Genomic DNA, 22371 nt, shown 5'->3' with positions numbered 1-22371 from the left:
TAAGTGCTGTCAATCAGGTTGGCTTTGGTTGATGATTTTTAAAATTTCTTCCAATTTGGTGGTTGTAAAGGTATGCAGAGTATCTTACAACTCACCTACTACATGCATTTATCTTCCATTCCTTTTCATTCTTGCTGCAACAGCTTTTATGGAGATACTTTTCTTATCTTAATATGAGTTTCTACTTATACTTTCTTACTTCACAGTTTTTGTGCAGAACCAGCAACATGAAACAACTTCCCCTTGCTTTAGCTGAAAGCTCATGAGCGAAGCTCCTGAGATATACTTTTACATAAAAAGTTTCTTTCCAGCTCTAGTCTGGTTTTCCATTCTATTAGTTCACCATGAATTCAAGCATAGAAAGATTAAATATGGTTATTTAATGGATAAAGCAAGTGGGAGTTCTGTTGCTGACTTTGACAGAGACTTTCTGAAAAACAATTAACCATTTTGCACTTTGATTTACCACATTAGAATAGAAATTACAAGACCATACTACTTCAGGAGAGGAAGATGAGGACCTATTATGGGTTATGAAGTACTTCCAATTCCTAAGGAATTCTTAGATTAATGAAAGCAATGAGATGAGTAGCAAGTGCTGATTCATTAAAAGATTATTTTTAATCTTCAGTGCAGGAGGAGAATGTGCTCATCAGATAATTGCTCAGACATGCTGGGAACATCATTTATTCTGCAGGTAGATGGTGTCAACCACATTCCCAAATCACGTTACAGCCCAGCCAAAACCAAAGGCTATCACATAATTCAGGGATGAGGTAAAGACACAAATCACAGTCCTGTCTGCCTTGCAAGACCAAATCGTGTTAGATTCACTGTAATGTCAACTACCAAGAAGCTAATTTTAGCATAGCTTAACTAATTTGCACCATGGCTTGTCTCTGTCTGCTTTCACAAGAGTCCATTTGTGGTGATGTTTTTAAAAGATGTTCCATCCATACTGCAACAGTGATACCTGCTGAGGTGCTGATAAGGGCCAGCAGTCTGGTGTAGCCAACCTAGACTACCTTCAGCACCCACACAGCTACTTTTTGATGCACAATGCTGGGCATGGAGGTGACATCTCACATATTGAACAAGGCACTGAGGCCTCTGTCCTTCCATAAGTCCACACACCCCACCCACCAGCAGTGGCTCTCTTGGAGAAGAGGGAATGTGACCACAACAATGACCTACACCTGGGGGTAAACAACATGAGCAGGCCCCTCTGACCAAAAAAGACACAGCAAAGGAGTATTTCCTTATAGCAGAGCATCACCCCTACTCTTCCCTTATGGGAGGGCACAGACACCTACACTTGTTTGCTCCTTGCACTCCAGTAGGGCTCACACTCACACACACAGCCACCTGGATGTAGGGTGCTGGTTTAATGGTTTGCTCTCCTGGCTTATTTCTCCCCTAAGAGAACAAGCCATCAATACCTTTCTGGAGCTGACAGAACTGCCATGGCTGTGATCAGCTCTCTAGGTGTCTCCTGTCATGAACTCAGACATTTGATTGAAGAAGAATCTAAATAAAACATTATGTTATTTCTTAAATTTCAAGTTCAACAGGCAAGCTGTCTGTATTTAATGGTAACTGCACAGGCAGTTACTGCCACACCAGAAGCTTCAGACCTGTTATTCAGAAAACTGGGGCTTGATGTAAATTTTAGAACCTGCATGTCAGAGAACTGCATTATGTTCATATGTAAGCTGGCTAAGAAGGTCATCAGCAACAAAAATTGAGGAATTAAACATATTCATGTCCATCATTGTTTAATGAACCCAAGCAAGAAGGCTGCTGAAAAGCCCTTTCTTTAAACTTAGTTGCAGCAACCATTGCTCTTCCTGCACTGCTGACAGTTCAGAGACCCTCTGTATGAAAGGATTATACAGGGGGGAAAAAAACAACTTGTGTCTCACAATTCCATCAAAAGGATCTGTACTATTCCTTTTTCCACTCACAGTTTTAAATTCTCCTGAAGCAGCAGGAGTTTTAATCACATCTTTTTTGCAGCAGGGAGGTTATACATCTCTCAAATACTATCAAAGGTGTTATTCCTGTCATTCAACAAATTCAGTATTTTAAAGACAGGAAATTTGCCAGCCCTAAAGTTCCAATAATGTAATTCTAAAAGATGACAGGCACACACACAGAGCCTTTTTTTCTTATACAGTAAATATGTGTGTAGGAGAACATCCAGGGATACACATGTAGAATGGTCAGAGAAAGACAAATGGAACAAAAGTTAAATGATATTAATGAATTTACATTTCTGGATTTTTCAAGTTCTGTTTGCATATTTCCAACCATTTACTATTACAGAAATGATAATAAATCTCAGGTGGTGGGGAGGTAAATAACTAGGAAGACATACCCACACCATTTGATTACACAACACAAAATCCAGGTAGTAAAAAGGAAAGAAGTAGGAGAAAAACAGAGGAGGTTTCAGCAGCAATAGCCCTCACTGCCTTTGAAACAGTAATGCAAAGCTTAAAAAAAAGAAATGTTCCATTATTCCTGGCACCTGCTGAGAAAACATTATTCCCTCCACCTTGGGCTGCATGTATCTAATAGTAGAACTTCACTTACCCACAGGAAACTGCTGTTTATCTGATAAAAGATGATAGATGATCAATAGATTTTGCAATTTTAATACCGCTGCAGGCTGCAGTAAACAAATGCTAAAGATTATCTTTGATCCTCTTGAAATCTACATTGAAAAATGGTTTTGATAATAGACATGGAACACATTTTCATGCTGATACACCAAAGAGCACATGTGAATTTAACCATTAAATTAACATAAATATGTCTGTAATGGGATTGATCAAACACTGCTCTTCTTATACACCTCTCAAATGCATGAATTAGGACTGAGGAAGGTCTCCCTGGCAAACTTTGGCTCCTACAGCCAACCTGAAAAAGTCCATTCTATCAACTCAGCCAGTGGTTCCCAAGTAAGGATTTGAGCTATTTGGATAGTGTGAATCCTTCTTCTGGCCCTCCTGAAGTAATTCAGCAATCAGTTTATAGCCTTTTTTTTTTTTTTTAATAACACATATTCTCATTTTTATTTCATCTTCTCTCCCCCAGTCTATTTTAGGCAGCAATCATCCCCTGCATGAACACTCAAGTGGGTGTTCCTTTACATGCTACATACAGATGTTGAAGAGGCAATGTTTTGACTAATTATATGTAAACTCCATTCAGAGTGCCACTTGGCTTAAGGGCTCTATCACCAAATATTTCACACTTTTCCTTCTCAGCTCAGAAAGGCTGAATGAAAAGACTGAAAGGCTTGGGAAAAAAACAAACCCCCTGAAGTATCTTTCAGTCAAACTCACGCCTGTCTGGTTCACACTCATGACACAGAAAATAGGGAAATGCCAGGTGTGGAGCAATTCCCAGCTCCCTTACAGGTATTACCCTGGATAAGCCGAGCAGGCAGAACAAGAGCTCTGCTGAAATACAGCTCCCCTCAGGCGACTGCACTCCTCAGCAGCCCCAGACCAGCGAGTTCAAGACCAAGGTGCTCTCTTTGGTGCCTGAGGCAACAGAGGTCTGCACACTCAGAGCAAATAAACTGCGGCCAATCCCCAAAGGAGGGCCTTGCCTTGATGCCTGGTTAATAGTTAATGCACAGGGCAAATCCTCGGCAGCCAGGGGCTACCTGGGGGGAGAGCAGCATGCAGGGGGAGGCAGGCAGGGAGAGCCGAGCTTCCACATCCACTGCAACGGCAACAACTACTCCCACCCAAAATACCACATTTTAACTAGCCTAAATAAGATATTTAGACATTACAATCGTCAGGTCTTAGCACAGATGCTCCTGCAGGAGTAAGCAGTAGGTAACTACAATGATTGAGTTTGTATTTTTGTGATCCCAGAAAGGCTGTCTCTAAACAACACTTGGTTGCCAACCAGGCTAAACGCCATCACACTAAGAGCTGTGACAGATGCATGGTTGTGTGGAGAGCAATAAATGTTCTTCAGCTCTCAAGCACATTTCCTAAAGAGCTCTAGCTTCTTTGCATCTGTGAAATAACACACTGACATCATTTTTTTCTCTCTATCCCCACCTGAGGAAGACTAACAGCACATCCATAATTAATTTTTACTTTCTTAATCTTTGTTTTACTTTTTACTCTCATCAGTTCAATTGAGTTTTGAATTACAAAGGCTTTTCAAAGAGTGGGAAGGGAAATAGTTGGCTGTTTTCCCAAGGCAGCTAAGGGCTGTCCTGTAAGCAGGACATGTCACTGTGTGTGTGAATGTAGCAGCAAATTAGATGCAGGCACTATTTAAATTTCCTATACATAATTTTCTTACTTAATTTCCTATATATATAGCACATTGCTCTGGAGAATCCAAAGGATGCTTGATAGATCTCAGCTTTCAAAACACCATCATGAAATAGGCAGATAAACCTGTGTGTTGATTAATCAAATTCTAAAGTACCATACAGTCTTCAGGACCACGTGCATTAACACTTTCTAAGTGTTCTTTGTGTATTGTCAACCAGATAAGTAATGCACAGTTAACAAAAAAGGCCAAAGCATGGCCCATTTTAGCTGGAATTAAGCTGGAATTTATTGTTCCAGTTTATTGGAAAGCCTACACACATTCCAGTGGATTTCTAAAGGTTGCAGAGTAAATCATCAACCACAAGTACAAAACCTGCAACTCCATTTTTCTATTTCCTTGCCTTATCTAAAAACCAGCACTGTTTCATTAAGGGGAGAAAGACCATTGGGGATGATTGGAATTGCCAGAATTATCTACAAATCCTTCAAAAAAGATTCCAAAGTTCAAACTGCCTGATTTAAAAATGTTACGTTTCATTCATATTGATTTTTCTTAGTATCTTAATAGCTATCTTCCTAATCAGATGGATTAAAAAGCACCAGAAGAAACTTTCAAAATAATCAGAAGTACAACAAAACCAGATAATGAGGAGTTAAAGATGAAAACCTCAAAACAAAACTGCCTTAGGAATTATACCTTTTTTAATTGCAGATCTCATTAAACTGCTTTGTATAATCATTTATACATGCAAATTGACAAAGAAATGCTAGATAATATAACTGTTTATAGGCACTCATTTCCTTGTGCATAAGATATCTTCTAACTGTGGATGAGGCTGAACACTATCCTGTTTTTATTATAGTGTGACCCTAAAGCTTCAAAAGAGGTGAAGACCCCACTGAAGCCAAAGGCACAGAATGAGAAACTTTCTCCTTCCCAAGCGGTTGGCATATGCTGCAGTCTTTATGGAGGTGGCAGCAGCTCACAAAAACATCACTAAATTGGTTTCCAGCTATCTGATAACAGCACCTTTCCTCCAGCACAGATCTTTGTGTGAGCTGCAAAAGTCTGGCTGAGCAGCTGGGTAAATGCCCAAGCAGTTTGTCTGAAGTAAAACTCCTGCTAACACCAGTGGGCAGCTGCCTAAGCAAGATAGCCAAATTAGTTTTAAATTAGCTATGCTGAAATAAGTGGCACTTACTAAAACACTGACATGAACTAATTAGAAGGGGAAAGTTTGGCAGAAATTAATTGCCAGCCCCACATTACAGTCACAGCACATCTAGAGGTGATACTGCTTGCCAGATGTTTTTAAATACCTGAAGCCCTCCAGATAATCGTTCTGTTCAGGAAAGGTCAGCACACGTGCTGGGCTTTCTCAGACTGCCTCTGCTGATCAAATTTTGTGTTGCTGAATCCCTGAGACCCCTGCATATCTTTAAGATTTGCTAGCCACCTCCTAAATCTTTCAGTCCTGTATAATTTCATGTGGTGTCAGCAGTGGCAGAGCCATCCATATATAAGCATGTACTATCAGTCCTCATAATAATGCTATTTTTATATAACCAGGCATGAGGGACAGCCCCACCTCTGCACCATTTTGCAGAGTCTCTCACAGAGGAACCTGCTCAGTGATCCTGGTTGTGCTGGAATAGAGATGCCACTAAAGGGAGCACAACAATTTTTGCCAGTGTGGATGGGAAAATAGAGACACATACTCCATTAATTGACTGCAAAGGATTAAACTGATCCTGTAAAATACAACAGCTGAGGTTGAGAGTTTTAGTAGGCTTGTCAAGTTCATCAGGAGCAAATTCTGATGACCCTTTAACTAAGGAATTTTTCTAGACTCTGTTAGAATTTCTCACCAAAATCAGCAAGAGTCTCTCAAATGGCTGAGGATGTGGGAGCCCCATTCAGGCTCCTGCTCCAAATCATTCAGAATAAAGAGCTGGATCTGCATTTCCCTCTTCCCAATGCAGAACACAAATTGCTCACTGACTTTTTGGTGTCTCACAAAAATACTTTGGAAGGATTCTGATTAACCTAATAGAAAATAGAAGGGGGTGGGAGGGAGGAAATGCTAAGATATTTTGAAGTTTTGCAGAAATTGCTTCCCTTTTAGCTCTGTTTTAAACCTGATGTTTGTTCTACTACAAACATTATGTCTAACAAATAAACATTTGGTTCAGGATGTAAAAAGAAGAGCAAGAGAGAAAGGGGGCAAACTTGTTAGCTACTTCTTTGCAGCTGAGAAAGATAAAATCAGAGAAAAACACTTTGGAAAAGATGTTACCACAAGATAGGGCTGAAGGTTCATATCTGTAACTTCTTTAAGAGAGTTATAAGAAGAAGAAAAAAAGTTGTCTCGAACCTGAAAATAAGCAGTTCTCCTTTTCCATCAGGAGAGACATAGCTAACAGCAGAAACAAATGCATTATAGTGCAGCTGGGGTTTGAGTCAAGTAGTGAAATAATATCTGAGTTACTAGGAAAAATGAGATTAATTTAGTTGCATGAATAGGAGAGGGAAAATAATACTTCTGCCTAGTTCACATTAATACTAGAGACATCTGAAATTTAGGAGAGAGTTCAAAGCAAGATAAATTAAAACTGCTTCTTCTAGGAAGAAATAATTTTGTGAGAGAATTCGGGGGTTTTTAAACATTTGAGTCAAGGAGAAACACTTGGAGATGTGATCAGAATGGATTACATTGTGAAAATTAAAAAAAAAAAGTCAATTAATTACTCCAGTTGGCACAACATTGAATATTTGATTATGTTTTAGGCAAACCACTTCGGAAAAAGAAAAGCAGAACTCTTGAAGATCCCTAGTTCTTTCCAAACTTTTGGGAGCGGACAATAATTCTGAAGTTACAAAGAGTCCTCATCAGAACTTTAGATCTCATCAAGATAGCCTGAAAAAAAATACTCTCTCTTGCAAACTTGCTGTGTTAAAAAACAAACAAACAAACAAACAAAAATACCAGTGGGCAATGGTGTGCTATTTCCAATAAAATTAGGAATAATTTTCTGGAGAAAAAGAAATACGGATTGTCAGCAAACTGTACTGAGCCTGATGCAGAAAACTGGGGCCATCTGCCAAAATTGGGGATGGTTTGGGCTTTCAGATGAGGGCATTTTACAGCTCATCGGCAGTGAGCGGCCACCCATCTGTGCCCGAGCCGGGTGGAGCAGGATGCAGCTCTGTGCCATGGGAATCGGCGCTCCCTGCTCCGCCCTGCTCATCCAGAACACGGGCTGTGGGCAGGCAAAGCTGCCACCCCTCCCTGCTCCAATGAAAATGACAACGGGTCCTGTTGACAGCATAATTAAAAGTAATTTTATCCAAGAGATTTTAGAGATTTTTTTTTCCTTTTTAGATGCGTATTCGGAGAGGGTAAATTTTAGAAAACCTTTCTGGCATATGTTAGAAGCTCATTTTTTAAAGTAACTGGAATGGTGTTTGACCTTCTGCTTGAAATCCAGATGAGTCAACATTATTTATATTCTCTGGCTTGCTGGCTATAGTTATGTTCATAAAACGTGAATGCTCAGCTTTACATTTAAAAGATCAATAGTTTCAAGAAGTTAAATATTAGGCAATAAGTGATGGGGTATAGTGACTCCCGTTCCCTTCTCTCAAAGGTTTTCTCATTTGCTTTCACTAATTCTCTTTCAGATTACCACCTACAAATATTTTGTTCTTCCGCATCACTCACCAGAGAAACCCCTCAGAAAAATTTAGGCAGAGAATGTACATGTCCTGAAAGAACCAGAAGCCTCTTAGTAATGAAGATGTCACTGATAAATAAGCAGGAAAAAATGCAGGTAACAAACAAGAATGAAGTCAAATCCTTTTCTAGTGTAAGCCTCCAGTTAATTATCACATAAGTTACTTTGGTTGTATTGCATTTGTATCTCTTCAAATTCCAACAGACTATTAAATGCAAGATTTTTTTAAATTTCCTGAGAAATATGAAAATTAAAAGTCAAACAAAAATGTACACTTGCATTATTTCATACAGCACTGCTTCCATATACTTTTCTTGAAATTCTTTTTATTACAGATTGCCTTAAGAGTTTCTAGCCTATAATGACTTCGACTTTCAGAATGAGTTCCCCTTTGGACATGAACTCAGGTATTTTACCTCTAGGCAACAAATCAAAAAATAACATAAAACAACAAATGAATCCTGAACATTAGGAGCAAGTTGTTTGAAAGAAATACATAGAATTTAAACAGCGTTCTTCCAAAAATTATCCAAAGATACTAATTTGCTACACGGATAACATTTTATGAACGGAGCAACTCTTCTCATAGTAATTAATAAGAATTATTTGTTTGCTTCTTAGAAACTGTCTTTAGGTAGAGGTTTTTTACAAGATACCAACAATATAGTATTCCTCTCAGTCTGTATTCCATCTTTCTTCCCTCAGAGGATGATTATTAATCCAACCTGTAAGACTTATTCTATTTTTGCCATCTCCAGAAATGCACCTGCACACATGCACAAAGCGCTGCTGAAATTACTTACATTAAAGCCCAAAGTGATGACATTGTGCACATCTGCATCATGGAGATAAAAAGGTCCATGAGAGAATGAGAGAAAGAAAGAAAGAACTCCAAATTCCAGTAATGCTTTCTTTCCTGGAGCTGGCTTTACATGGCTGGATGGGAAACTACATAAATGACAACAACACATAGTGGATAAAAACCAGAATAATTTCTGCTCCCAAAGACTTGATGTGGGGTTCCCTGACTGAAGCTTGCTGGTATGCAACTGAAGAAATAACCAAAGTTGTAGCAATTTTATTTTACAACTCCATATAATACGATACGCACTACAATTTTTCTTTGCAAAGGTTTAAAATTCTGCTGTATTAATTGTGAGCTGCAAGATCCCAGCTCAGGAATCCAATTTATATATATGTATTTTAAAGGAGTAATTAAATTTTTCAGCTATTTCTGAGTGACAAAATGAACATTTGATACCTAGAAATGCACATTATCCACCATTAGGAAGTTGAGTTTGCTGAGAGTATTTAAAAACTGACATTGTCAGATTATACCAAACTCTTCCTTCAGATTGATCTGTTCAGAAGTAAAATGCTGGATGTTCAGTTTTAGTTTGAGCTGGATTTTTACATTAACTAATTCAAAATAAATGTTTTGAAAACAAAGTACCTCATTAGTTTGAGCCCTGCTCCAAAATCCACATGCTCACTCAAAGAGCCTCGATTTGCTCCCACCCATCCAGTGGTCAGCATCTGGAGATTTTTCTGTTCTGTTTCCCTCAAGTTTCAGTTTGCTTTGTGAGGAAATACACACCGTGGGGAATTGGAATGAATTTACAACACACACTGATGTGTTAAATATCTGGGAAGAGTTTTTATAAATACTTGGCTCTGTTTATTTCACGTTTGGCTGTCACGCAGACAACAGCAACACTCTAAGTGAAATGAATGAAAAACACCCATGCTCTTGTCTGGAACAAACTCATTATGAAATTTGGAAGAACAACAAGGAAAACGGGTTTTTAGTTCGATTAGTCCTTATTCAATGACCAGTGTACACTTCCTTGAAGTAAAACACCCCCCAAATTAATATTCCCTCATTAATTTCCTGGATATTGCACCTTATCCCATTATAAAAGTGTTTCAGACCATTACTCTGATGTAAATAATAAAATCTATTAATACATTTTTACTATACAAACTTGGAGGGGTATTAGGAAAGTTTCTCTAAGTGTTCTCTGGGTCAAAATGTTTCATTTGCTTTTTTTTTTTTTTACAAGGAAACTATTTTTAGTGTTTGTAACCATGATCACTGCAGCATGCTATCGCTCCCCCAAAAACAGCAATTGCCTTAAAAAAAATTAGAAGTGACAAGTTCTATAGCTAGTTTTCTCTTTTATTTTTTCTGGAGCCATGCAGGCTGCATTTCAAGGTTAACTTACTAGCTAGAAAACTTTACCAGGAAACTAGAAAAGTTTATTTGCGGTGAAAGTTAAGATTTTCACCTAAGACAGCAGCTTGAATTGTAGATAAATCATATACTGTGAGATTTCCTAAGAAAACCAAACCAAACAAAATAGTCCACAAGTATTTACAACTGGCCACCCTCCAGACTTATTCAGTGTGTTTTGCTGCTGTTTATTCTATCATTTGTTGAAAATTTTCCAATCTTTTTCCCCTGTCCCCTTCCATTGAATTCTAATTCGGTATATATTTCACCTCCGCATTATCTGGGTTTTCAGAGAGCTGTGTTATCATTATGGCTTCTCCTTCACTTAAAAAACTACAACAAACTGAAAAGAATGATCTGCTACTCAGAAAGAGTCAGGATAGAGGTGAAGTTTTCACTACAGATACACCTCACAAAAGAAATAGGCCAGATGGTACAAGCATTTCATCAGGCTCCACAAGCACGTATTTACCATACTGCCATATACCAAAAGCACAGAACGATGGAAAACTCCAGAGTTGCTGTTCTTGTAAGGCTTAACAGATATATAACCAAGGATTAAGAACAAAATACACAATGGGCTCCAAAGGTTGATGGTTTACTCCTAGGGAACTTGTAGGACTTAAAATACTTCCAATCTGCATGGCTCAAAAATTGAGATGGCTTTTATCACTTAAGCAGAACTTGCACTCACCAGTGCTTGTGACCTCTGAGGCTGAGGAACTAGCTGGTTTCTACTTCTATTTTTTATAGTTATATTGGCAAAGGACTGAAAAAAGTGTAACTTCCACCAAGATGGATGTACCCACTGTTTGGGGCTGAACACAAGCATTTTGCTGTTTTCCAGGGCTTGTGTGTTTGGGTGAATGGATCGAAGAACTGCAAACCAAGATTTTCATTTGCCTGCACATTTTATCTGTTATATTTGAAGTTATAAATCAAAGGACAGAATGGAGATAAATGTTTTCATTGCTTTCCTGAAAAAAACCTTGCTTTGGACTGTCATACTTTAAAAGCTAAAAATACTATATACTTCTTAAAGGACCAGAGCTTAAGTTAATTAAGAAAACAATATTCAATCCCAGTCTCAAAATATTACCTTAGGCAACAACACAAATCAGAAAAATCTGAAAAATTTCATCTTCTCACAGACTCTAGAATAGCATAAATTGCTCTCTTAACACTAAAAAAAATCAGCAGTGAAATTCAAATTTATCTGTTCACCAAAGTCAGCAGAAGAGTGAAAAGTCAAGAATATGCTTACGAGTTTAACATGCACACGGAGAAAGTAGATACCTTTAGCAGAATGCACATTCTACGTATTTTTAAAACGTTGCATCTTCCATTCATGCCATCTAAAAATGTCCTCTATTTTCTTGCCAGAATAGCTGATGCATCTTACATTTCTACATATAATATAGACATTCAAATAGATGATTACTTCTAAAGTGGGAGGACTTGTTGATGGTTGTCTGCAATTATGTAAAAAAACCATTTTTTTCTTTTTTTTTTTTTTTAAGGGAGTTTGGTTAGAATTTGGAAAGAGTTAGGAAATAATCCATATTTCCTAATGGAAATATGCAAGGAAAAAAATTAAAAATTTATTTTTCATCCTAGTCACCATTCAAAGTCTATGTGAACAACAGAAAATGGTTGTCAAAAATATTGCTGACATGAACATTCATTTAGACATCAAATTCTTGTCCCCTTAAGCTGCTAGTGAACCTCCTTTTTTAACTCCACTTCAGCTTTTTATCTACATGGTCTTACTTAAGAAGGACACACAAAGGAAAAATATATTTCGCAGATAGACGTCTGTATTTTGTATATCCTTCTCATCTAGTGCACAAAAAAACCCAAAAGGAATGTGGTCATTACTTTGTTACTTCACTGATTAGGAATTCTGCTTGGAATGGTTAAGCTAGAAAGCACTTGCTCTGTAACAAGCATTACAGAATTGAACATAGCACTGCTAGGGCTCAACAAATGTCCCTTCACAAAGAAAGGCTACATTGCCTACATTTTGTTCCATGCTGCCAGTTCATAGGGTTTTTTCCATGAATTATTAATGAATCATTGTGAACAGGCAGCAGAAATAAAAGAAATAAAACATGTAAAATTAAGCCTTTAATTTTTTTCCCCCCCAGGTGTAACAAGAACGCAGCTCAGAGAACTTAAGACAGCGCATAAGGACACGAGGATGGTATAAACAAAATCTGAATTTACTTGTTTGGATTCCTCAGACAACCTTGTAAACAACTCCTGGTTTACAAATCTTGCCATTTGCAGATCAGCTAAATCATCTGATGGGAGAGAAGGAAAGAAGTAAGGTAAGACCTATTACCTGTCCCTGAACTGACTAAAAAATGCTGATGGCATCACAGTAACCCAATGGGCAGGAGATAGAGATATGCAGAGCAGAAAAACAGTGTGGAAATGAGCTGTGCAAGTAACATCTGGTAAAGGCCAGCACTGCTGTAGTTTCCACAGAGTCAGCTGAAAACGGGGCACTGTCCAGTTCCACTTAGCAGACAATTCTGAGAAAAGTGGCTCTGTAAAGTGCAGAACGGGGAGGGCCGTTCTTAAACTCTTACACGTACATTTATATACAGGGATATGGCGTGTGTTTGTATAAATCAAAGCCTCCTCCAATCAGCCTTCAAAAAAATAGGGGGGCAACTCTACAGTATTGCTCACAGGACTATTTTATTACTATCAATGCCTATCATACTTCAGAACTAAAGCTGTGTCAACTGTATGAAGGTTTTTGCCATTTAGTTGTGATATTCAGGTACAAGTCTTCTAATATTCTTGTCTCGACAAACAACAGGACTAACAAAGTCATCTGCTCATAATTAAAATTATTACTTTTCATGGACTTTTTAACAGAGGTGTTATAGGAAGACCTCAGCTAGATTTCCAGATGTACACTTCTGTGCCTTTGAAGAGGGAAAATAAAGAAAATTAAACCTGTATATATATATAAAAATGTGTAATTGAAAATGTGAGATGCCTTCCCTCTGTAATTGCTCAAAGGCCAAATTTGAGCATTCTGAAATTTGTGGTCTGGCGTCAAGAAATTCAAAGTCTGCATCAGAATTCATGGCCCATCTCTAGAATTACTTTAAAACATTTTTCCCTCATGCCTGGTGTATTTACTACAGAACTCAAAGATCAAAAAGAAAAGCTTTGCAAGTTCCTCAGTGCTAATCTTGGTGGCATCTTTCAGCTGCCCTTTTAAAGAATAGGCATACACACTTTATAGTGAAGTGGAATTAACTCACTGTGAGGAGGTATGCAGCTTACTGAATCTGTACTGAATCTGTCTGAGATTATTTAATGAAAAAATTAAAAGTTCATTTCCCTACAAGTCCTTCTAGAAGTCAACTCTGAGAAAGCTTGAAAACACTCTAGGCAGCAGAAAATCTTTCAGCTCACAGCTCTGAGCTGGAAAACCCAACTGTTTGGTCTCATCATTGAACTAAATTTCATGACAGATCTTACATTTTTGTTTTTGTCTATTCTGTACCCATAACAGGGCAACAATTCCATGAGTTTTTAGTTCTATTTCTTCTATTTTACCCACACTCTTTGGCTAAATGCTGCTATACTTCAACCTATTATAGGTACCCAATCAAAAATACTTCCCCTGCAATCCACAGGCAGTCACCTCCAAATCACTGACAACAGTACCCGGTTCACAACTTGAACCATTTATTCTTTGTGAGTGCGAATACCCCAAGAGCTTTGCACCAGAGACCTCTGCAAGCTGTATTACATATTTTTCAAAATTTTCTGCTGCAAATGCACCAATAGGAGCCTGAACTATAGACATTGCGTGACAGGTTAAAAAGGAGGAAATGTAAAAAGATGGTTTTGCAGATGGATTTTGACCCAAAGTAACTGCCATTCTTTTGTAGCCTTACATGCATCTGGGGATACAGAGCAAGGCACAAAGTATGAGAAGTATACTAAAGTACAGGATCATATTTGAGTATCAGAAAGGGACAGAGGCCCCAGACATTGAAGGGAAGACAAACACAAATCATGGCCTGCCACGGAGCATAAATCCCCTCAAAACCCTCCTGAAAGAAAAACACCAGAAATCATCAGGACTGGTTCCACAGCATTGGAAAGCAGCTGCAAAATCCTCCTCTCATCCCCAGAAAACTTTCCAATAAAATGTCTGTGGCAGTCATCCAAGCTCTGGAGGATGCTGGGTTTAAGTACAGCCAGGGTGTACATTGAGGGGGAAATCTTCCAGAGGATTTGGCTCTAACGCAAGCTCAGATATGGCCTATGGCACATTCAGACCTCACCTGAGGTCTTTTCCAGATGTAAATTTTGTTGGCCTTTTGATCTACTATGCTCCTAAAAAGTAAATGCCTCCTTCTCAAACTTTACATGACTTTGGAAGATCTGTGCACACCGAAGCTGCTCCGTTCAGTGCCCAGGCAGGGCCAGCCTGTGCACCACACAAATAAATAACACAAAGGAAGAAATGGCTTCATTTTGTGCTGTGTCTGGTGGAGAGGAGCAGCCGGCAGGGACATGAGGGGAAGGGCCCTGCCCTTTTGTCACCACCTGTGCCCCATTTCCCGCCTGCCAGCTCTGCTGTGGGCCACAAACCCGCAGCCCAGCTCCATGAGAAACCTCTCCATGCAGTTTACTTCAAGTGACAACACTTCCATCACTGCCTTAAACCTCCCCTTTGGAATCGCAGGGAAAGCTGCCCAAGTGAGGCTTGGGAGCTTTGTTTAGTTACTGTTCAGCTGTGGCATCGCTCAAGCAGGAGAAGTGCCCCTCATCCCTTCCTTCCTCTTTATCCCAGGCCAGTTCAACACAGCAGATCCCCCTTCTCCTTCACAGGGGGCAGACATGGCCAAGGTGCTCACACAGACACCTCCTGCTACCAAAATGGTGGTGAAACGCCGCAGCCTTTCCTCAAAAGAGCTTTACGGGAACCCCTGGCAAACCCAAAGCCCGCCTTTACCTGTGCCTGGGAGCTGAGCCTGCAGGGTGGCAAGGATGGCGATCCTCCTCCACTTCTTCATCTTGCCAGGCCAGACAGTGCTGGGAACGGGAGAGAAGAGGAAGAAGAAGATGAAGAAGCTCCTCCACGGGCTGTGCTGGTGTGTGGCCGCCACAGGAAGAGGCTCAGCTCCTATGAGAGCTTTCGGAGTCCACCTGCCGGCTTCCTCTGCCTTCACAGCCTCTGAGGGCTGGGGTTTGCCTTCTTGGTACTGATGTTTGGGGTTTCCTTTGTTATTCATCCTTTTCCTCTCTGCAACAAGGTTTTTGCTGTGAGTTGGTTTTTTTCCACTTTGTCTGATGGCTCCTAGATCATCCCCACTCAGCAGCTGCTGGTCTCTGTTTCTGGTATCGAATTTGACCTGACTTCAAAAAGTGGTTTGTGCAACTATTCCCAGTGTGCAGCACAGGGCATAAATAGAAATTTAAAACTGTAAGTTATAGTCACTTTTGAACAATATAGTTGTCTAACCTCATAAAGATATAAAACTCATTTCTAACTCACACTTTCTGAGTTTTTATTGCCTCTTTTCGAATGCAGGCAAATAAAAATTTTCACTTTTTCATTAATAAATGAAAGTTCATTTTGGACAACTGTGAATTAGAAAAGCTTGAAAATGTAGCTTAGATAAACCTAATGGCTTAAAGCTCAGCCTCACTCCCATCAAAATACATCTGGCTCAACAGATCACTGAATGTTTAATGTTTACAACAGTAATACTAATAATGCACTTGAGGAGCAGAGCTTAGGCTGAGAGGAAGTACAAGCATCTCAATGCATATTTTTTTTTCTCCTGTCTCTAATTCTTAGAAAAGAAAGAGGAATGTGCATCCCCAGGAGGTCCAGAAACAGATGACAAAAATTTCCCTGAAGTATGGTGGGATGAGAATTATTGTGCACACAAAAAGGTAAGACTTTTGAAGACAAAGTAAATTGAAGTTCTTGGAAGAAATTTGTCACCTTGCTGTCTGGAGTAATAAGGCTAATACATGGATAAAAGAGTCTCTTCCTTTAATTGATTAATTATGTGTTGTGCCAGTCAGTACCAAAAGTACTAGACACTAGTAGCAGTCTAGCACCAGGTGTAATAGTGCAGCACACCCTTCTGTGATATGGAGTCTGCTCTCTCCCAGCCCTGGGGAGGGTTTTCTTTGTGGCTCTTCTGCGCCAAAAGTTCCAAGAAAAGGCTGGAGATGGGCTCTGGCACCCCCAGGCAGAAAGCAGAGCACAGCCCAGGAGAGCTGCCATGCACTGAACCTGAGCAAGGTGTCATTAGCCCCAGAAATGCTGTGCTCAGGGACATGTTCTATATTCCAGTGCAAGCTGGATAAAGCCCTTTCTGTCCACATCTCTGTGTGACAGAAGATTGGCTGAAACAAGGAATTAGTGAGCAGAAAAAAGACCCCTGCTCTCACAGCTGGCTGCCTCAATCTCACTGATGCCTCATCCAAAAGCTGAAATATCATCCTAGTTATTGATATTTTTGGGTAACGGTGTTTCCAGAGAAGCAGATGGCACTGCTCATCACTATTCCACTGACCTCTGTCTCCTCCTGTTATTGATCATAGCTTCTCCCTCCGGCAGAAAGCCAGCAAATTATCACTTTGAATAAAGAGCTGAGGCCAAAGGTAAGGAAAAGAAATGAAGAGCTGTATAAGAAAGAGAGATTAATAGCAACAGTAGGCACACTGGGAGAACAGCAGTTGGGCCAGTGTGTTTTCATGTCTAGATAGGGAAAGGTCAGAGAAATTGAGTATATGGACTTCACTTGGAAGCGTGGGTAGAGTCAGAAAAAGGCTTTGCATGACGGCGCCCCTAGAAATTCCCACCTCCCCATACCTCAGCTTTTGAACTAAGGCAAGCTTATCATTATCCAAATATAATCAAAGTATACAGAAAAGCACTCATGCTTGTGTTATGAATTATTCTCACAACAAGCATGGTGTGGGAGAGATGCAAATCACATGCAGACAAGCAGTAGAGGAAAAGATAAAGGGGAAGTGGTCTCCTCTCTAGGAAAAAGTTTTTCAGTGTTCATAAGGCTTGCAATTCTACCACGAGGAATGGTTTGCTTAGAGTGTCACCTTCTTTTCAACCTTTCTAGTCTTTGCATCTCCAGGAGCTATAAAAACTTCAGCACCTCCTGCCCACATTGTGCATTGCCCAATCTTGCAAATGCACTTCTCCCAACAGTTTAAACCATACTGATGTTTCAGTTTACTCACTTCAGTCAGATTGTAAGGACTTTGTTAACCCTGGACTAGAAATGAATGCCAACCCTCGTTCAGCTGAACCAGCAGCAATTTTTCTCAATGCAGACAAGGCCACAGTAGAAATATAAAACTCTTCCTGCTGTGTTAAGAAAAGCTCTCAGCTAAACTTGACTCTTCATCTAAACACATGGGTGGAGGGAAGTACATTCTCAAGAATTACCCGCACTGGGAAGACTGCAATATTTGATCTGTGGTTCCTGAAGCAGAATGGGTCAGGGAACTGAAGTGGTCCCCAAGTACAGCTCAGTGTGTTTAATGCTGGTTAAGGTGCAGCTCATTATCTGTAAGGATAAGATCTTTCATAAAGTAGTCAAGGCATACATTCAACTGGTTCTGTGCATCCATATGCCATCCTTTCTCTGGACACAAAAAATCCTGGAACAGCTCTAATGCAAGGGGCTGATTCATTCCCAGAAGCATTCCCTTTTCATGCTTACTGGTTATGCTTTGACTGTACTATAAAAAAAAAAAGCAGCAGGGTTTGCAGTTTTAACAGGAAATAAATGAAAACTAAAAAAAACAAACCCACACCACAGTCAAGCTGAGGATTAAAAAATATATATATAACTACACACTGCCCTCTGGCTCCTGTATTGCTACCACAGAGATATGCCTGTAATCATCACTGCAGACTGCTGGGATTGAGAACAGGTCGGTTATCAGGAGCTCTCCTAAGCCTATTTGATATAGTTAACACTTGCAGGCAAAATTAATTCCTACATCACCTGATGGAGGAGCTGGCCGACTTCAGAGATGTGAGAATCCAGACAGACTGCAGAGCCTTGCCCCTGGTCCAGCAGGGAGTGATGCTTGCAGTGCCATAATTAACTCAACAAGTATTAAAAACGTTTCTGAGATGTTCACACAAAGATAATGGGTGTTAAAAAAAGCAACAATTTTCACTGGTGAGCAGGCTGTAGCTTCCAGCCAGGCATGCCACTCAGACTAAGACACTGAAAAGAAATGGTCTGCTGTTTATAGTGTATAAGCCCACAATTTTTATTGATAAAATGTTGGAGACTGACAGTCCTACACTGCTTCACTGCATCTCAATGCACTGTAGTGCCTTACAGTGCAGCTTCGATTTGCCATAATTGGGTTCAACTGTGCTAATCCCCTTGGAATGCAGCAATTAATACTTATTTAGTGGTAATGGCTGCATTCCAAGAGGATTAGTCCCTGCCCTGCACTTTTGCCAGCAAATGGAGAGCTGGAAAGAAGACAGCGTCTAACTACAGGTCTTGCTTTGCAGCTCCCAACAGGGAGACAGGAGGAGTTGCTCTTGCTACAACTGCTCCCCTTTGTGTATGAAAAAACTGCTTTTCCAAGGAAAACCCACCTGACTGTCACTACTCCTTGCAGCTGCATCGAGCAAAGAGAAACCCTGACACGTGCAGCAAGAAAAAGAAAAAAAAAAAAAGCCAAACATAAAAAGGAACACCTGTGCAGGACCACAAGGACAAATATGGCCAGGAGTGCATGTTTCCTGTGGGAGATTATAAACAGGCCCTGATGCGATGCAAAAACGTATCACTTTTCATTATTTCAGGGATTTTTGTGACTGGCAGTTTCCTTTTTCCTGCTATAGTCTTAAAAATCTTCAGTGCAACAGGGTTTGTGGAAACCTATAAAGGATTTGTTAGGAGAAAGTTAAAATGCACCCTCGTTGAATGCTCAATTTTGAGACTAGTGAATCTGTAATACCCAATTTTTCCCTCCCCAGTGACACCTTTATGATCTGCTCTGGATTTTGTTGTCGTTAATGCACTCAAGAGACCACTGCTTATATCATATTTTAAGGAGGAGGAACAGTGCTTCTTTTCTTTTCAGTTACTTAAGCTACTCTTCCTGGCAACACCAACAACCCTGTTAACTGCAGGTGAGTTTCCCCAATTACATTGCAGTATATGTAGAAAAATTCTGTGACTATCACTACACACATGCTCGAAATGCTCTCTTTAATTATAGAACACCTTCAGTATTTTCTTGCTTGGCTGTACAGAACATGACTTATCAGGCTATGCCTTTTATAAATATAAAAATATTGAAAAGCACACACATTTTAAGGTCTGTGGCAAGCATCTACTTCTCCTTTATTCTCCTCCCCTCTTTACCCCTGACATACACCTCTCCTGCATGTTTCAAATGCTTACCTGAGGAAAAACTCAATTAAATTAACTGAAATTCATTTAAGCATTTAAAACAAATTAAAAGTCCAATTCATGCTTGATTAGACAACTGTTTTTTGGCTAAAAGACAACAGGAAATTAGTGTGCAATGTTCCTATAATCATACAATTATAGGAATTGTATGATTTTGCAACTATTTTGCTACTAAGGGTTTGTGCAACTATTTTCTCTGTCTTATCTCTAAACAATTGCCATCTTTCAGTCTAGAAACAGTTACTTGTTAACGCTGGAAGATGTTTAACAGGTTCCATTGGCATAAAAACATTATAGGAGCACAAATGATCTTCAATGTTTTCACATAAATATAGATGCTTGGATATGCAATTACACAGTATTTCTTGACACTGTCTCCCCCTTTGCACACACATCCCCTCTGTTTGGTTTTGTCAGCTTACTCTGTGCTTGTAACAATCACAGATTTATTTAAAAAGCTTTAAAATTAATTACTCACAGATTAAAAACAAGCCATCTTATTCTTCAAATAAAGCATTCCTGTCATCTAAGGGTATCAAGATGAGTTACAAGTATTTTACATGAGTGCTACAAACTGGTATCTACATTTTTCTAGGTAAGGGGAAGGGAAAAGTAATCATGCAAAGTAAATTTACAATCTGAGTCAGTGACAGTAGCAAAAATAACATGAAGTGGTTCTAGACCTGTGGGGATACACTGACAATACTACTGAGGTCAAGGGAGAGACTCTCCTCTTTCCACAAGACCCACAGCAGCTGTTGGGCCCACCACCAGAAACGTGGCATCTCTTTTGTTTAAACTGGAGAAATTCTATGCAAAACTAAGCCTAGCAGCTGCAAGAATCAGAAGCAAATAGAAATGGGAAATTTTTGAGGCTTTTAAATGTAGGCTATTAAGAGCTAGAGAAAGAAAATAACTCAGAATCATCATTACAGCTATCAGGTTCTTTGATTAAACCTAATATCCCCTGAACAACACAGAATTGCACCCTCTCTGGTACTAACTGCATTGAGTCACACTCAGCCAGGGCACTCCAGCTCTACAATCAGCACAACTAACGAAACACAAATTTTCAAAATAGGACTTTTAAACCTTTAATATATGTGAACTAGGGTTTGTTTCCTCTCCCCAGCTCACAGTTGTCAGACATTTATAGGAGCTTGCTAGCTTTGAGGTCAGACTCCCCATTTCAAATCTGAATCCAACAAAGCAAAAACAAATCTGACAAAGGCAAGTACCCAGAAATGTTACCTAAGCTTTGTTTCCACAGAAAACCAATCTGTGAAGAACATTAATCCCTACACCCAGAATTAATACAGCCTAATCTTTTTACACACCAATTCAACTTAGAAACTCTGAGGAAGCCTCTAGACACAGAAGTTCTTAAGTCAAAGAGCCCTGAGAGTAACTGCAAGAGGCTTGCATGAGAAACTCAAGGGCTGAGCTCCCCAGCAGAGAAAATACAATTATTAGAGAGAACCAAGCAGCGGAGCTGGCAAGGAGGGCAGGGCAGTGTCTCAACCCCAAAAGAAGCAGTCCCACAGTACCTGGAGAAGAGCAGAGTTTGGGTGGCAGCAAGCAGGGTCAGCCACACTGAGTCAGGCTTAAGGCCAAGACAGCAGGAGTGAGCAAGCAGCGAGAGCCTGAGCTCGAGCACAGCCCTCATAGAAAAAGGGGGAGCTTCAGGATTTTCCCAGCTCTGCCTCATCACCCAAACACCTGCACATCATCAGGGCAACCCAAACCACCGGAGAGCAGCCTGGGGGCACTTGAAAAACCCAAGATTAATTAGCTGGTGGAAATTACAAATCAGAGTCAAGTGGTTTAATTCAGCTCTTAATAAGCCTAAACCAATGCATGGTCACAGCAATGAACCCCCTCTCTCTGGATTTGACAGAAATAAACATTGTTGGGTCTGGAGCTGGCTGCTCCCAGCCGATGTTCCGAGGCATTCTATACCTGTCTCCATTTCCTTTACTAGAGTTACTTAATTTAAAAACCTTTAAATCATTTTCATGGATATTACTTCTGAGCTCTCCATAGCACAAAATGATTACAAAACACAAAACAATGATGAATGCTCCTTTTTTTTTTTTTGCAGCCAGCAGGCTGCTGTGTTTATGGAGGGAAGCATTCATAATGTAAAGCATTGTAGAAAAAGAATTTGTTCATATTATGCCCCCGTCGTTTGCTTTTCCAGCATCTTTGAGTTATGATGAATTCAATAACCATTTTTAAGTATTAAACATTTAACACTCCAGCCGAATGCAAGTCTGTGGCACCCTCTTGTGTTCAACAACAATATATCACTTTATTGGATTTTCTCTCGATTCAGTATTTTTGCTCAGGAAAAGCCTTTGGCAAACAAATTAATCCATTAAGTTACGAGCAACACTTTTTGTGTTAGTCTGATACTCTGCCTGACCTACCTCTATTTTATTGTGAAGATCACAGGCACAATATTAAACAGCTTAGAAATTAATTCCAGAGAGAACTGAATAAAGGATTAAATGAATACTTGATATATTTAAGATCTATAGTGTAATGGTGTTGCATGTTGCAAGAGCCTACTGGGCACAAGTCCTCCATTTAAAACACAAGAAACAAATTGAAAATCAAGAAGTAG

At 39.6% G+C, this 22371-nt stretch overlaps 1 protein-coding gene across 1 annotated transcript in view; it reads right to left on the bottom strand.

The window, feature by feature from the left end:
- Positions 1–15551, bottom strand: part of CD247 (CD247 molecule) — a 45415-nt gene extending 29864 nt beyond the window's left edge. The window contains exon 1 of the mRNA XM_054270467.1: positions 15272–15551. Coding sequence (XP_054126442.1) covers positions 15272–15551 — 280 coding nt within the window. The remainder of the gene's footprint in view (positions 1–15271) is intronic.
- Between the last annotated feature and the right edge of the window lie 6820 nt (positions 15552–22371).

This window comes from Melozone crissalis, unplaced genomic scaffold (genome assembly GCF_028551555.1).
Source record: "Melozone crissalis strain CALT ecotype California unplaced genomic scaffold, PUWL_Pcris_2 ptg000009l_1, whole genome shotgun sequence".
NCBI classification, from domain to species: Eukaryota; Metazoa; Chordata; class Aves; order Passeriformes; family Passerellidae; genus Melozone; species Melozone crissalis.
This window is presented reverse-complemented; position numbering and strand designations above follow the sequence as displayed.